The 17284-nt window shown below is 42.5% G+C and overlaps 1 protein-coding gene across 5 annotated transcripts in view; it reads left to right on the forward strand.

Annotated features, from left to right (window-relative positions):
• LOC144721223 (SLIT-ROBO Rho GTPase-activating protein 1-like) overlaps positions 1–17284 on the forward strand; it is a 204909-nt gene that overhangs the window by 151193 nt on the left and 36432 nt on the right. For 3 of the 5 annotated variants that reach the window (XM_078598666.1, XM_078598665.1, XM_078598667.1), the window contains exons 8-13: positions 3463–3564; positions 4249–4446; positions 5301–5385; positions 9194–9221; positions 14710–14740; positions 17060–17120. In XM_078598666.1, the coding sequence (XP_078454792.1) occupies positions 3463–3564; positions 4249–4446; positions 5301–5385; positions 9194–9221; positions 14710–14740; positions 17060–17120 (505 nt within the window). Of the gene's footprint in view, positions 1–3462; positions 3565–4248; positions 4447–5300; positions 5386–9193; positions 9222–13999; positions 14103–14709; positions 14741–17059; positions 17121–17284 lie in introns of all 5 variants that reach the window. The other 2 variants (XM_078598663.1, XM_078598664.1) reach the window with 1 other exon arrangement.

The raw sequence follows: 17284 nt of genomic DNA on the forward strand, positions 1-17284 counted from the left end.
TGTTTAATATCCATCAGTGACCCTGAACCAGTGTTGGAACTTTAATATTTTTAGCAGTGGCTAGTTGCTCCATATGAAAAGTACTGTAAACCTTCCACAATGTGATATTGCTTTCAGTAACCCCCAAAGGGATGATGAGCAGACTTGATCTACCATCTCCAGCCCAGGATTTGTGCTTGCACCCTTCTATTTTATTATTATTTTACACGCTTTTATATTATTTAACTCACTCTGTCTGTTGTTGTATCCTCAAATATTGTAACTCAATTTTAACCCACTTCCCAATGTGGTATCGACTGCAAACTTAGTATACTTATGTCATGCTGGTGACAATACTATATTCTATCGTAAACATTTTTTTTACATTATTTTTTATGTTATGTTTCGGCTTGGGTCTAATTGTCCACGCTCAACTGACGTTGGCTGTAATTGACCACGGCCCCTTATGTTATGGTAAGCCTCGGGACCACTTCCTGGAGTCGTGGAGTTCTGCCATTACTCGTACGGTACATTTCATTAAAGCGTGTTTTAAAAAAGTTTTTTTAAATATTACTTTTTGTTTCAGCTGAGCACTCTGCCACAGTACCTCCCAAACAATTTACAGTCCGAACTCCATGGCAAGCCTGTGATTGCATCACCTTTAGCACCATGGCCATCCTATTATCTGTGGCTGTGCTTGGCCTGCCGATGAGCCCTTGTGAGAGTGAGATGTGTTTGTGTCTCCCTTGCTGCAGGCTGTCTATAGCTTTTGTCAGCATTTTTCAGTGACACTTCATGTTGCTGTGTGTTCTCACAGGAACTGCTTTCACAAATGTATTATCTTCTTATTGAGCAACCAACATTGATTGTTTTATGAGTGCATAACTTAAGTGACCTTACCTTTTATGTTATTTTTCACTGTCTTTTAATTCCATGGATACGCGTTTATAGAAAAGGTCTACGTTTTAGTACTAAATTTGACCAGTATTCATACTCTGGTTCTTTCGGTAAAGTCACGTAGGTAGAAAAAATAATAGATCACGAGGTTTCGATCGCAACACAAGCGACCGTCTTCAGGTGAGAGAGAAAGGAAGCTTCTGAAACAAGGTCTTATGTAGGCCAGAGATGGATGCAGCCCAGAGGTCGCAAACGGGTTTTGATTCCTTACCCTTACCCATACCCGGCCGCACCAGGGTCGCAAATGGGTACCCTTACCCGTACCCGTACCCGGCCGGGTACGGGTACCCGTTCCCTACCCGTACCCTACCCGATATGAGTGACACACGGTGACCCACCAGTGACTCACGGCCTACCCGTACCCGTACCCAGCCGCACCAGGGTCGCAAACGGCTACCCGTACCCATACCTGGCCGGGTTCGGGTAGTCAGGTATCGGGTAGGGTACGGGTATCGGGTACCCGGTTGCGACCTCTGGTGCAGCCTCAGGGTAAGAGGGCGGGGCTAGAGATGGTCTGCCTGAGGCTGTGGAAGTGGCTACATAAGACCTTGTTTCAGCAGCTTCCTTTCTCTCTCTCACCTGAAGACGGTCGCTTGTGTTGCGATCGAAACGTCGTGATCTATTATTTTTTCTACCTACGTGACTTTACCGAAAGAGCCAAAGAGTATGGATTCCTGCAGTTAGGAAAGCTTCAAATCAAGATGGACCACTATTACCTATGCTGTAAATTTGTTTTAATATAATTTCGCCAGTGTTTTTTATGTAATTAATTTTGAGACATGGCTCATTAAAGCTCAGGTCATTAACATTTATGACCTGGAAATTGCCTCGTGAAGCCAATTAATTTCTTGCTAGACATCCCATTCACCACTCCACACACAAGTCACTCATTGTGTTTGTTATTTTGCATACGTATTTATTTCCTGTTAACTCTTAGAAATTTCCTTTGGTTAATGTTATTGCTTTATTGGAACTATGGAGCCTGTGATATATTCGTTATGGCACAGCGTGGAGCTTTATGCAACATCGTGTGAATGGATACTTATCTCAAGGCACGGTTATTATTAGCATGCCAATTAACTAAAATTAATGTCATTACAAAGGTGAATTTAAAACATCTGAAATCAATGAGGACTCGACTCATTCGTCAATAACACTTCGGCCTTAAAATATGTATTTATCGAAGGTTTTTTTCGTTTCAGGCAATAGCCCTTCTTTCAGAGCGCCTCCGATTAGCACGGTTGGCTACGTACGGGCAAACGAAGTTGAACATACATACATATGTGCATGCACACAGCACACGTGCCGTCAAGATGAGCCATTGGGCAACGAAGAAGGCCACTGCCCAAAACTTTGACTGTTTTTCTATATTTCCTCCTTTAAGGCCGCAATGTTATTGACGAATGTGTTTTGAATTTCATGTTGTTGTTGTTAATTGTGCTTGAGCACCGCTGCCAACGCAGCAGCATCGCCACTTAATTTGTTCGAAATGCATAAGGGTTTAACAAACTGTACATCACTGCTTGTATAATGTTTAACATTAACAGCCAGGGCTTCAGAAAAGCCCGACCTTAGGTCAATGGGCACCGTTTAGTATGTTGTTCTCAAATATTTTGTATTATCTCTTATGCATAGAGAAAAAAAACGGATGTAAGATCAAGGAAATGTTTTGTACGAGTGAGACGCAGCGAGTGAAACGCAGTGAGCCATTCAACAATTCTAAAATATAAATTTGGATATATCTGCCGTCTTAAAGCAGTTGCATCTGAAGACGTTGTACAGAAAGTGGGATGTTATGCACCGTGGGGCAAACTAAAAGCAGGGAGATGTGTCTGATGTGATATTTAAGACGGGTCACGAATAGCAGACAGTGATAGGCAGAAGAGAAGATGAAGGTCCTGAGTCTAGACTTGAACTGTGGGAGGGAATCAGCAGCATGGATGGTTGGGGAGAGGGACTACTAAAAACTATCAACTATTTTTTTATTTTACCAGTTAAGGCCCACTGAGCCACGTAGCTATTTTTCAAAAGTGACCTGGCCGCAAATGATCACTCAACGGAGTGGCTTTGCACGCGGAAATGTATAACAGCCAAATACTCTACAGGGGCCAACAGCTGCGAAGGAGCAACCTGACAATGATCAGCAGTTGAATGAGGGCTTTTAACTGAAGGTTTTAGTTGCTGGAGCCTAGAGCACATTAAAGGAGATAGGGCAAGATGAGCGGGGAGGGGGGTAGGCTTTGGAAATTCCTTCGAGGATCTTGAAGACTGTGGAAGTGATCTGCTAGTTGATGTGAGATTAGATCTGGAACTGGTGGAGAGTTCTTAGGTCTGCGGTGATGTGATCATGTTCACAGGTGGCGGATAAGGAGTCTTGCAACGGCATCCATTTAGAGTGTGGAGGTAAAGAATTTTGGGAGGTTGTAGGCTTCAAATGCAATCACGTTGGTGATCCTGAAACGATTGTATCATTCGAATTTCCGTGCGATTTCAAGATCCCTATTTTTGCTCTGACGGGGTGTGCAGGTGACCCAGGTGAATGCCCAGCAACCGGTGCAGCTTGAATTGGTGTCGCGCTACCAGCAGCTGCAGTCGCGCTTGGCCACTCTGCGCATCGAGAACGAGGAGGTGAGGGCTTCATGGAGCGTGACACTCAACGCCCCTGTGTTGCTATTCCGAACATTGTACTTTTATATTGTTTTATTTTTATGCAGGAGAGGGCAGCGATAAAGTGCAGTGATAAAGGGCAGAAGGTATAGAGAAGAGCTGATAGCATTTTTTAATACATGGTCATAGTAGCAGTAATCAGCTGTGTGGCATCTAGATGGGAATCAACCCAGACCACTAAAATGAACACCATTTGAGGTGGTTAGGTGGCTCAGAAGTCAGAGTGCTGTGCCAGCACCGCTGGGACGCTGGATTCGAATCTAAACAGCTGTCTGTAATTAAACCGGTGAACACTGCCCATTGTTTGTTAGAGCAGGGAGACACTTTGTTATTGCCTTCTTTGAGTAGAACTGCTGGCAGCGGTGGCCAAAATTAAGTCAGTGCCTCTGCTAACATGAGCACGGAGTTGTTCTCACCTCTATGTATGGCCCTGAGCCAGGGGTGGATGTTCCACATTCGTTTGACAGAGACGAGTCTGTTAGTAAAACCACTATGGTAGAAATGAACCTCGACCTTGGATATATAAACTTGTGACCCTCCAATTGTGAGTCTGGCACCATCCGGCCACGTTCACCCAATATACAGTATTGTGATCATTATTACAACCTCATTGTCGCAATTGTTTACACCCAAAAAACAAAACAGGTGAAGAAGACGATGGAGGCGACCCTGCAGACCCTGCAGGACATGGTGACCATCGAGGACTTTGACATGTCCGACTCCTTCCAGCACAGCCGCTCCACCGAGTCTGTCAAGTCTGCCACCTCGGAGACGTACATGAGCCGCCCCAACGTGGCCAAGCGGCGTGCCAACCAGCAGGAGACCGAGTCCTTCTACTTCATGGTGGGTCGCGAGGGCGGTTGCGTGGCCGAGCGGCAGCATGTTTGCAGAGGTTGCACGGTTCGAATCTGGCGCCCGCCTTGGTTGATACGGCTGGTGTCTTAAAACAGCACGATTGGACGCGCCGCTTGCTTCTCAGTGGAAGTTAAATGGCCCGTGGCGTTATTCAAAGAGAGGCCACGTGTGTGTGTGCTGATAAAATGACAATAACTGAATTTGGCTATAACGACTTTGCAACTACGCCCCCTACTGACGGACTATACACCTGTGTCAAACATCGCGGCTTCATGATAGCGTTGCACTAAAGATTGGTGCAAATACAAAATATACTATTCGCGATAATCTATCACGTACATAATAATAATTCTTATAACAACTGTCCTTTGTTTACCAAAGAGAGTCTTTATCTCAAGAAATATTTTCTCATCACCATCATCATTATCGTCACCAACGTTTTCATCGTAATTATTATCACCATCATCATCATCGCTGTCATCGCAGCATACGTAGACTCCACTAGCTCGATCAGGACCACCCATGAAGATGAACACCTTACTCAGTGTTCCTTTGAGCATCGACGAACTTTTTCAGTTTCACCCGAGAAAGTTCTCGCCGAGCCTCCAAATGCGTTTTTCCATTATCGGCACGATCGTTGTTATTTTAAAAAAATAGTGTTGACAACAAAGTCTCGTCGTGTGTAGAAATGGAGCACCTCACCACCGTACTCATCAACACTAGTTTATAAAGAGGGGGAAAAGAATAAAGGGAAATCGCACTTAGGAATATTTTTAGCGAAGTAATGGATATGTAACAATGAGTGTAATCGTGTTCTGCATTTCATTGTTGTTACGTAACAGAAATTCAAGGAGTTCATGAATGGAAGCAACCTTATAACCAAGCTGCAGGCCAAGCATGATCTCATCAATAAAGCCCTTGGAGAAAGTATGTACATCTCTTCTATCACGACAGCCGACTCTGTGTGTTTTTGTGCGTATGTGTGTGTTCACAAGCAGCACTGGAATTCACAGGGCCTCATAACTTTTATTTGTCGAAGCTTGCATTATTTATGGTGAATAGATGTTTACCGTGTGTTTTAATCTGTTATTTTGTTTAAAGCAACACGCAGCACAAAACAACAATCGGGTGATGTTTTCTACAAACACTCCGATGTGGCATATCGTGGGGCTCTCGGCAAAGAGTTAGCAGCTTCGTTCACGAGATGAATGATTTGAGAGTTAAATCCATGTGAATGTCGGACTCACTATAATCTTGCTGGGTAATGTTAGCTCCTCTGATGTGTCTTTGGGTTGTTCGGAGCATTGTTCGGCGTTATGCTAGACTGTATGTGCTGGGAGCTTCTTCACGAACTGAATTCTGTTTCTGAAGAAGCTGCCAGCACGTGGAGCGAAACGTCGCACATCGTACCAAACAAATAACGTTGCCTGTTCGGACCGAAAGTCGTACGTTTAAGCGCCAAGCAATAGATGGCGGTGGTGGCATCTATGTCTGCAGAACATAAAGAACCAGTGGCATCTACATCTATGGGAGATTATACAACTTTTGAAGCCATTCCCCATGTTTAGTGTGCATGCCGTACAACATATTTGGAATCGACAGGAGTAAAGTTGGACTTACGAACAAATTGACTTACGAACAGGTTGCTTTAAGTCCTTTCACCTCCACTGACAAGGTGAAGACCTCGTATACCTCGGTGACGTCGCGTCGGTGCACGGTGCATCGAAGTGAGCTGCTTCACATTGGCCGATGGAATCGCAGCACATTGAGGGGCAATGGGAATGGTGGCCTTTTGCTCCTGTAGCTAAGAGCAGTGAAGTCTTGAGGTTTTTATTATTATTTATCAACAGAAGCAGACTGCAACTGCATTACCGCCATGCTTTGATTTAGTTTGAATGCAAAAGTAAAAAAAAATTGGCTTCATCATCCTTGAACAGTCTCTCTCTCAATAGGGCTTTGGAAACTAATCCAGTGTTTTTTTATGTTGGCTTTTCCATCCGTAGCCTCGCTCACCCGGGTTTGGCTGAGTAAGGCAATTGCCGTTGCAATGCATGGGATGTCACTGTGGACTTCATGAGGAATCACTTAACGGTGGAATGCCCATTGGCGTCGGGAACACTTCCCGGGGCACACTCGAGTCATGCAAACCTGCGTTCCACGACGATTCCCAGCTAAAAATGCCCGGCGATAAATTACGAAGCGGCAGTAATGGCCGGCGTCACACAGCGGCATCGACATATTTCACGTGAACGATGCGGGGGCCACTTTCCTATCATCATCTGCTTGTGATTAAATCGTTGGGGTTCCTGCAATGTTTTGGGCTGTAGCCTGCAGTGTCCCTCCTCGGCGATTGGGCAAACGCCCTGAACACGGAGCACCGTTATTAGCAGCGGATGCCTCTTCTGGGGAAAGAGGCATTTGTGACATACGCCTCTTCGGGCCAAAAGCCGCGCATGTGCTGTATATTAAAAACAGCTGTTTGCAACGCGGACTGACCCCATGTTTACACTTTGTTTGTTGAGCACCCATGCTTAAAAATTCTTAGTGGAATGTTAAAGGGCCATATCGTGAGCCATTTCAACTCGAGGGACCTTGTCAAAGCTAAACAACTGCACACTGTTCTAGAGCAAAATTGTCATTTGTTTGTTGAGTTTGTTGACATTGTATTCTTTCAAATCTGTCCTAATATGTTCAGTATGCCGTACGTCTAGAAGGCTTTCAAGTAGTGAGATGACAGAGGACTGGTCTGTTTTTGTATTTCCGTTGGGGGGTGGCAACATTGCCATGTCTTTTGAATGTGAAACGATGTAAGGCACCAGAAGGAATTTCATTTTGTGGGTGACACCAGCGATAAGATGAGGGGTTGTTATTCATGAGATCACAATCTCTCTCTCTGAGGCCTTGATCTGTAATATTAAGCCAGTCAGGACATGGGGGGGGGCAAAGTATCACTTGATATTTGCGATTTGTTTTCCATTGTCAAAGCCTTCGCTTCTGAAAAAGATCTATGTAGCTCTTTACCTGGTGAAATAAAACATTTAGTTTAATATTTTAAATTATTCCCTTCCACTCTTCATTTCCGCATGGAACATTGTACCGTGTGTCGACAAGGCACAGTGATGCCACAACCATCATGTAAACACCCCCCCCCACCAACTCTCGACCGAGATGTCACCCACAATTAATTTCTCAACAAGCATTGCATTTACCTTCTCTCGGGCTTGTAATGTGGCTGTTTGGAATTGCTATACCTGCAGTGCATTTGCACACAACGCCCATTCTCCAGCAGCACCAAACGTAACCAATCTATCTCTTTCTTCGGCAAGGTCGCTTGTGCAGCATCGAAACTGCGTATTCTCTGCAGACATTCCAGCCGTAACCTTCTGGGACCCGCCATTGCGCTTGTAAGATTTCCAGTGTCCAGATAACACAATTACTCGGCCTGCACGAGCGGCTAATGAGATTTGGTTGCATAATTGAGACGCAAAATGCAACGCAATTGCAGGCTCGTGCCCGGCATTATTATTGCATTTCCTTTGCAAAGCGAGAGGGTGGGCCCGATTTCGGAAATGGTATTTCACAAATCCCCAAGGAGCTGACAGGAGATTAAAACATTTCATTGGAATCCTGAAGGAGTCCTGCAATGTCCCGATAGGAGATTGAGATGTCATCGAAATCCCGAGAGATTAATTTGCATTCTCCACGAGCTGTTATGGAGAGTTTTTAATTGAAATTGTAGACCTGGAATCTCCCTGATGAAACATATTTCATAAGGGCCCTGTGGTAATCTCTTGGGATTTACATGAAGGTTGGAGCAAATTATACAGTTTTGTTTTGATTCTCAGTGGATGTTTCAATTCTTCCTAGATGATTACATTTTTCTTTCAGCAAAATGTTGTACGTGCTATATGTCATTTATATTTGTATCTATATCTATGAATGTGTCTAATGAGAAGCATACCGGGGAGATGGAGTGATACCAGCAGCTTATGTGCAGGAGCTCTGTGGGTTTTTGCACCGTAGGATCATGGGAGATGTCGGTGGATTGGTTGAGGCCTTCATCCAGCAAGTGGATATGACCATGGCTGATGATGATTTTTGTGTATATGCATGTGATTTTATTAGCATAGTGCACTACAATCCCAGAAAACTTGGGCTCTATACCTGGCCATGCACAATGCCAGTACTAATTGATATCTGTATCTGCCCAGAGTTTCCCACCAGATATACTCAACTGTGAATGAGTACCTGGTGTAGTTTGTACTCATCGCCACTGAGGAAGACAACAGTGGAAGGCCATGGTACTGATCATACCATACCCTTGTTTGCTGTACTAACCTGAATACAAATAACTCAACACATTCGTCGATAATCTTAAAGGATTAGATAAAGCTTTTGTGCACCTGTATTAAAGGCAAATAGGACAGTAAGTGTTCTAATTGTATTTACTTACCAGGTATTGAAATTCTGACCATGGCCTGCTTCTTGTGAATAGCGTCAAATCATTTGATGTTCCATTAAACGGAAGGATGGGGCACTTTGGTAGTGCTGTGTAATGTTACTGGGCCGCGGCTTGATATGAATCAACAAAACGTTCTATTGTATATTACACACTTGCCAGCCAGTCAGCCACTCAGTGTGAGTGTACGATGTTATTCAATGTATTTGTGGAATGAATTTTCTCCTTGTGCATGACGGTTGTTTTTGTTAAGCATTGTATTTGTCTCCATTTTAGGTGCCAAGGGTGATTTTAACTCCTTCAGGTAAAGCTTTGGAACAAATACAACATAACGCACTACATTATTATGTTTCTGTGATCGTACATGTTGTCATTTGTACATTTAAATAATTCTCTTTTTCAATTAAAGCATTGATGTTCATGAATTTGTATGGAAAAATCACAAGCTCTGGTTTAGCATCAGATTCCAAAAATGTCTCTACACTAATGTGTATGTGGAGGCCTTGATCCAGCAGTCGATTAGCTTTGGCTGCAAATGATGATTTATTTAGATAATGAAAGTGTATTTTTGCTTAAACAAGCGGTGAAGCGTACATTTTTTACATCAGTAAGCTCACAGACAGTGGTGGAAATGCCACATTCTTGTGGATGGAACCATTCCCTACATAGGATTACCACCGTTGACTTCTCATCAGGCATGGCTGTTCCCAACCCAGACCAATAATTATCAGCTGAGACGACCTCTGAGGATTGGAACTCAAAGCGTTGGGATTTTGAGTCAGGCCCTCTGCCACAGAGCCAGCCAGCTGAGAATGCTTGTTCAGCATAATATATCTTGAATGTGTTCTCACATGAATGCCAAATGAATTCTGAAAGTATCACTTAGAAGATCAATAGTCAAGCACATGTCACAGAATTCCATAAACACCTCTATTTCATTATCATCCAACACATTAACACATGAACTCAAAATGATCCATTCTGACTTAACATGAGTGATTTTTGCTTTACATTTTTAAAAAAAAAATATAAAAAGGATCGTGGGATATTGTCATCAGAAATGTGTTATGTCCTGTAATTATGCAGGAATATAATTAAAGGTTACACAGACAATAATTATTGACCAAGCCACAAATGAAGTCAACAATTTAAAATTTAAAATAAATCACCAAAAATAGTACAGTATGTCCTAAGTTCTCATATGAAGCAGGAATGAATGATTTAAATGAATAAGTGCCTAAGCCATGAACAAAACTTTAAAAAATTCAGCTACCTACAATATTAAATCGGCTTGGAAAGGTTTGATTGGTACATTCGCTGACAACGATGTTTAATTTTCAGCCTCGTTGTACGTAAATTACTTTTAGGCTCTTTGTAGAAAATCCATTCGAGAACATATGCGTTCATTGACATGTAACATTGTTAATTGGTTTTTTACCCTTCTATCTGGCAACAAAACTGACACCTTTTTAGAAGGAGTCATGTTTGCATAGACCGCAATACCTGCAGTCATAAATACAAACAAAAGACATAACTCTGATAATGTGCACTGTCCTTGAAGTTGATTGGTCCACACCCGAGACAGCTTTCCTTAGAGCCTAGTCTCACATGGGTTGGACCAGATGACGCCAAAAGGCGCACAACTCAAAGACAATGCACCATCAGAGTATGAGAGCTCGGGGCAAGCATCTACACTATGGGAACCTCATTTGCCAGTAAAAATATGATAATTGGTTTTTTACCCTTCTATCTGGCAACAAAACTGACACCTTTTTAGAAGGAGTCATGTTTGCATAGACCGCAATACCTGCAGTCATAAATACAAACAAAAGACATAACTCTGATAATGTGCACTGTCCTTGAAGTTGATTGGTCCACACCCGAGACAGCTTTCCTTAGAGCCTAGTCTCACATGGGTTGGACCAGATGACGCCAAAAGGCGCACAACTCAAAGACAATGCACCATCAGAGTATGAGAGCTCGGGGCAAGCATCTACACTATGGGAACCTCATTTGCCAGTAAAAATATGATAATTGGTTTTTTACCCTTCTATCTGGCAACAAAACTGACACCTTGTGAGACTAGGCTCTAAGGAAAGCTGTCTCGGGTGTGGTCCAATCAACTTCAAGGACAGTGCACATTATCAGAGTTATGTCTTTTGTTTGTATTTATGACTGCAGGTATTGCGGTCTATGCAAACATGACTCCTTCTAAAAAGGTGTCAGTTTTGTTGCCAGATAGAAGGGTAAAAAAACCAATTATCATATTTTTACTGGCAAATGAGGTTCCCATAGTGTTGATGCTTGCCCCGAGCTCTCATACTCTGATGGTGCATTGTCTTTGAGTTGTGCGCCTTTTGGCGTCATCTGGTCCAACCCATGTGAGACTAGGCTCTAAGGAAAGCTGTCTCGGGTGTGGACCAATCAACTTCAAGGACAGTGCACATTATCAGAGTTATGTCTTTTGTTTGTATTTATGACTGCAGGTATTGCGGTCTATGCAAACATGACTCCTTCTAAAAAGGTGTCAGTTTTGTTGCCAGATAGAAGGGTAAAAAAACAATTATCATATTTTTACTGGCAAATGAGGTTCCCATAGTGTAGATGCTTGCCCCGTGCTCTCATACTCTGATGGTGCATTGTCTTTGAGTTGTGCGCCTTTTGGCGTCATCTGGTCCAACCCATGTGAGACTAGGCTCTAAGGAAAGCTGTCTCGGGTGTGGACCAATCAACTTCAAGGACAGTGCACATTATCAGAGTTATGTCTTTTGTTTGTATTTATGACTGCAGGTATTGCGGTCTATGCAAACATGACTCCTTCTAAAAAGGTGTCAGTTTTGTTGCCAGATAGAAGGGTAAAAAACCAATTATCATATTTTTACTGGCAAATGAGGTTCCCATAGTGTAACATTGTTAATTTACATTTCGAGTACACGAAATGTGCACAGTGATACCCCTCTTGTCTGACTTACTGTTACGCACTGTTCCTATTATCCAGACCCTGAATTGATCAAATGGACCTTACTATCAATGAGTATGACACAGTCTGAATTAACCCTGGAAGTCCATCATTCTACCTATTATCCACGCTTTCACGCAGCTAAGAGTAGCAAATTCATCCTGCTTTACACATTTACCAGTGCTCCTTTGTAGGGATAGAAGGAAGTTAATTTCACATGTAAGCAAGGATATGAAGTCGTCTGCCCATAGTGCCCCCCATAGTGGCGTGGATAAGAGGAAGTTCGCTCAGAAGCTCACGTCCTCATCTCAAGGTTGCGTTTGGTGGCACATTCCCACATTGTAGCGCCTTTGAGGCAGGGTTGGTGGATCACGCAGAGATGAAGATTGTGTGATGCACCCACCTGCAGAGCGCTGAGGTGCCTATATGGGGCAGTGCAGCAAGTGTGTGGAGTGCGATGGTTTAGATCGATATCCCCTTTTACCTGTTTTTTTCAAACACTCCAGTTTGCTCACAAGTGATGTGTCAAACATCCCCAAAGCAAAACCCTCCTGAAACAGTCCTGAAAAAAAACTCAGTGAGACTTAACAACTGTGTAAACAAAGTAAGATCATTATTGTTCTTAAGCGATTTTTGGGTGAGGCCACATAATGATTTGACCCATCTTGTGTCATTAGAAACACTCCACCACACAACAGCCAACCAAATTATTTCTCATGCTGTCACAACACAGTTGCTAAATCCACTTGTGAGAATTATTCTTGAACTCACTTGTGAGCGAGTTGAAACTAAACAATAATTTTTTTTACCAGGTAACGCCCACTGAGCTATACAGCTCTTTTTCTTAAGCGACCTGGCCACAAATGATAGCTCAATGAAGTGGCTTATCACGTGGAAATGTATAGCAGCCAAATACTCTAAACGCATGTTTATAAATGTGGAGGGAAAAACTGGAGGATCCTGGAGAAAAATCTACGCAACCACAGGGAGAACATGCAAACTCCAAGTATACAAGCGTCAGGGTCGGGATTGAACCCACGATCTCCTGCATACCAAGCGAGGTAGCTAACATCTCGCCACTGTGGCGCCCTAAAAACAAAATCAATTGGCGTGTCGGAAAAACGCCCCGTGCACCTCATGCCAATTTAATTTGCTTGTCTGTGTCGGGTGGTGGAGGGTTTCTGGTGACAGATTTGGTCGGGGATAATTACGTGGTCGAACACAAAAATCAATTATGAATTGTGATATTGGCTATGAGACCCGACGTGTTGAAGCTCATTATTGTTCATTTGTCATGGGATCTGAAATAACACGTTCAAAGTCCTGCAGGACCGAGACGCCTGCTTGTGGTGTAAATGGATACGCATAGGGGGGTTGGGAATATTAATTCACACGACAACAAATTCACAAAGTAGAACACGCACACACACCATAGCCTTTTTTAAAAATCATAGTTGCTGAGCATGGACCAAATGGCCCAAAATGCCAAGGGGTCAGAAAAAAACATCACCATTGAAGGTTTAATAGTTAAGAGGTAATGTAATTCTTGAATTGTGCAAGCTGATTATAAGAACCTGGGATTGTTTTACGATGGGAAGGAATTTCATAGTCAAGCAGTATGAGGAAGGAATCCAAAAGGGAAGTTAACGGATACAGTATCCATAGTAGTTGCGATAGAAGAGTGATAATGAGGCAACTGCCCAATGGTGAGTGACTGGAGTTAATTAGTGACTGGATCATCAATAAACCTGACTACTTTACAATAAATTATTGTTAAGTGCAGTGAGGCAGGAACTGAGTACTCCACCTCAGATATGACAACAGTGTTCCAATTTAAGCCCAACATGTTTTATCTGGATAGTGAAAAATAATATTTCGGAGTTAAAGAATGCTTTTGTTTAACACCACAGGATCTTTTGACTCGAGCAAAGCCATCAAAATAGTTGTCTACTTCATAAACCGTTCATGATCATAGCGAGTTTCAGACTGTGATGATGATGATGATGACTCCTGCAGCCGGGAACGTCTTGCCTATTAAACGCGGGGCTGACGAGCCCGTACTTGTGTAGTCACGATCGCATCGCTGTGTAACGTCCTGTGATTACGGCGCATGTTGTTTCCAGGACCCTTTTCTTCCCCACCAAACCACCGAGTGCAAAGAGGCACAGGCCTCGCTCTCAGTTCACCGATAAATTGTTTAACGGCAATTTGGAGACCTTCATACAGGTACTGCGGCGTGGAGAATCAACAATTTCCCATCAACCCTCTCGCCTCGCCACCTCTGATGGCGCTGAGGGGAAAATCTCACGTTTTTAAATGTCTATCTTCTCCATTAACCTTTGTAAACAGTCATGGCCCACGTGGCAATAATGTCACGTTTAGCCTCAGAGTATCCCATAGCATAACTTTCCGATGTGTAGTACCACTCTACGGGAAGTCAACATCGATGTTCCTATTTATAGAAGGCCCACACCGTACTAATGTGGAATTTCCACCAATTACTCATGGCCACAAAATATAAATTACTACTACCCTATCCTCATGTTCAGTTGAAGATGAGAGATATTTATACTTTTATATTCCAATGCATTTATAGGCAAACTATATTTGTTTGTTTTGCCTTCATTTACAGGTCATTATATTATTGAAATCCTGCAGAGAAAGTACAATTTGAAAACTTGAGATGCTCTTAGCGGTGGGGTTTGGGGCTACGGTGTCTCAGGACTTGGGCCTTGTTCCTGGTGGTGATGGTTTCTCCTGCTCTCGTTTCTTGACCTTCTCCCTTCCCCCCCCCCGCCCCACCCCCTCCACTTCCAATTTCTTGGTGATGCAGAGGACGGAGAAACTCGCGCTTTAGAAGCCAGGTACTCGCGCTTTTTTCCTCGCCACTTGGTTTGCGGTGGTAACTGGCGGCGTCGGTGGGGTGAGGAAATCCATTCTGGTTCTGGTTGATTCCAATAGTCCCGTAGCAGAAATCCTTTGCGGAATTACTTGAGTTCACAGTGGCTGTATACATTCATGGGCATGCTCGTTGAAGGCTTATGGAAGGCGAAGGTGGGTTTAATTGTGCTCCGTGTGGAAGACTTGGCATATTTTGACAGATGTTTTCTAGTTATTTTGGCAGGGGCATTATTCCATATAGCACAGTGTTACGTAGTGTACTTTTAAGAAAATATAGTTATGCGGGTAGTTTTCAGGCAATTGTAACACTAAATTATTTAGTTTATAAGTTACATGATTTACTTAAATGTAATACATCCGGTGATTTTACCCACTGTTTAGAATTTTTGATGAAAAGTTATTAAAGTAAATCAGAATAGATTTTTCTTTTTTATTGGTAAAACATTTTTTTTTATCATTAGACTTAATATTTAATGTTAGGCATTACAAGTGAAATTTATTTTTGCTCGGGTATTGACTTTTAATGTCAACAAATGAATGCTTCATGTACAGTTGTGCTGTTTTGGTTAGGATTAGATAGAAATAACGAATCAAGTTACACCCTTTAGACCATGAGCATTATAGTACTAATCTGAAGCATTCTGGTACTAAGCATCGAGACGTATAATTTCATTAGCATGATGCGGCGTTAGAATAGCACACCGTGGCGCACTAACGTGCAGCATGTGCGTATACAGAAAAATTTGCAAGTCAAAATAATTGGCTAAAAGCACCACACCTTGCGAGTGGGCACATGTATCATTCTAGATTCTAATGAATCTTGAAGGCCGTTGACAGAAAACATTCAAAAGAATGGTTCTTCCCACCTTGTATGTAAAACTCAATTCATATTCGTCAATAAGATCGTGGCCTTAAAAGGAATATATATAAGGTGATTTTTTTTCTTCATCGTGTCCCTTGTACTGCGAAGAAGGGTCATTGTCAGAAAAATGTGTCACCTATTTCACGTTGGGTTTTTTCCTTTAAAGGCCACAAAGTGTTATTGACGAATGTGTTGAGTTATTTTGTGAATTGTTTATTGCATGCTATTGAAGCGAACATTGTTTTTGAGTGGCGATATAGCCAAATGTTGATATAATTACATTTTAACGTGAATATATTTGTGTGTTTATTGTCGAGACCATCAACATAGGAACCCAATTTAACCACCAGGCAGCTGTAATCGAGATTTTAACCCAGACCTTGAGCCCCGAGATATAAATGCCACTTAGCCATCTCAAGAGTGTTTTGGTGAACTATGTTTGTGTGGATGAGAGTGAAGAGCATTGCAACGCAAGCACAGAATGGCAACAGTGCCGTTTATTTATAGATAGTGACAACAACAACAACAGCAATATATGTGCACACATGTGGGGCAATCAAACATCTTTGAGAGAATGGCATTAATAATACATTTGAACTCAACACATGAGAGGACTTCATATTCGGGTCACCCCATGAATGTAATATGACTGTTGATGAATATTGCATAAAGATGAAGGAACAGAATAACCGTAACATTTGGTTCGTATGACTTTATTTAATTTCCCGCTAGCTTACCAGCATACGCTTACAAGTGCAGATATAAATATATTTTTTATTATTCTCAAAGGGCAAATTCTGCCATTTGTGTCCTTTAAAAGCGCCTCTAAATATATTTCATGTGAACCTGTCTCGTTCATCTTATTTTATAATTGCCAAATCCAGGAATTGTAATTATCTACCTAATCTGCCCGTGACATATGCCGCACATCAGTAAGGGAGACATACTCATGCGATACATGGGTATGTATGCATGTGTCTAATGCATATGGTGTTCATAATGGTATTATCCATTATTAAAGAGTTATATTTAGACAGCAGTGGGAACTCCTTTGCCAAAAGGTTGGCAACAGTATTATTATTTATAGACGTAATCATTTTCTTTTACTGAAAAGTTATAACGTTATTTTTCACAGATGTCCAGTAAGGGGTAGGTTAGAAACAATAACAGCCCAGATGATGGTAAAAAAAGACATGGGACTCAAACATTGATACGATCTGTTTCGCCAGCATCGCGGTGGACACGGGGAGGTTCGTAAAGATGAAACTCGTGCAATAGACTCTTCGTGGCACCAAAGTGTGTACAAATGCCTGCATTGAGCTGTCGCTCAAACTGCTGCCTAATTACAGTTTTACGAGATTCGATGCCGTTGTGCACACCCGCTGCTACGATTTTGCTGATTGCCTTGTTGACGCTGCAGGACACTGGACAGGTCATCCCCTTGGTGGTGGAGAGCTGCGTTCGGTTCATCAACCTCTATGGTGAGACCGTGTGAATGCAGCGTCAACGCTGAACACAAATAAATTCCTCCACCAAATGTTAGTCGCACTCATCCCTGGTGACGGTACTCCACCACATTACCGTCATGGGATTTAGTCTCTCAAAGTGGTACTTGTTAATAAAACTTGGAAAGGTAGATGGTCTG

This window comes from Lampetra planeri, chromosome 11 (assembly GCF_965212315.1).
Source record: "Lampetra planeri chromosome 11, kcLamPlan1.2.h2, whole genome shotgun sequence".
Taxonomy (NCBI): domain Eukaryota; kingdom Metazoa; phylum Chordata; class Hyperoartia; order Petromyzontiformes; family Petromyzontidae; genus Lampetra; species Lampetra planeri.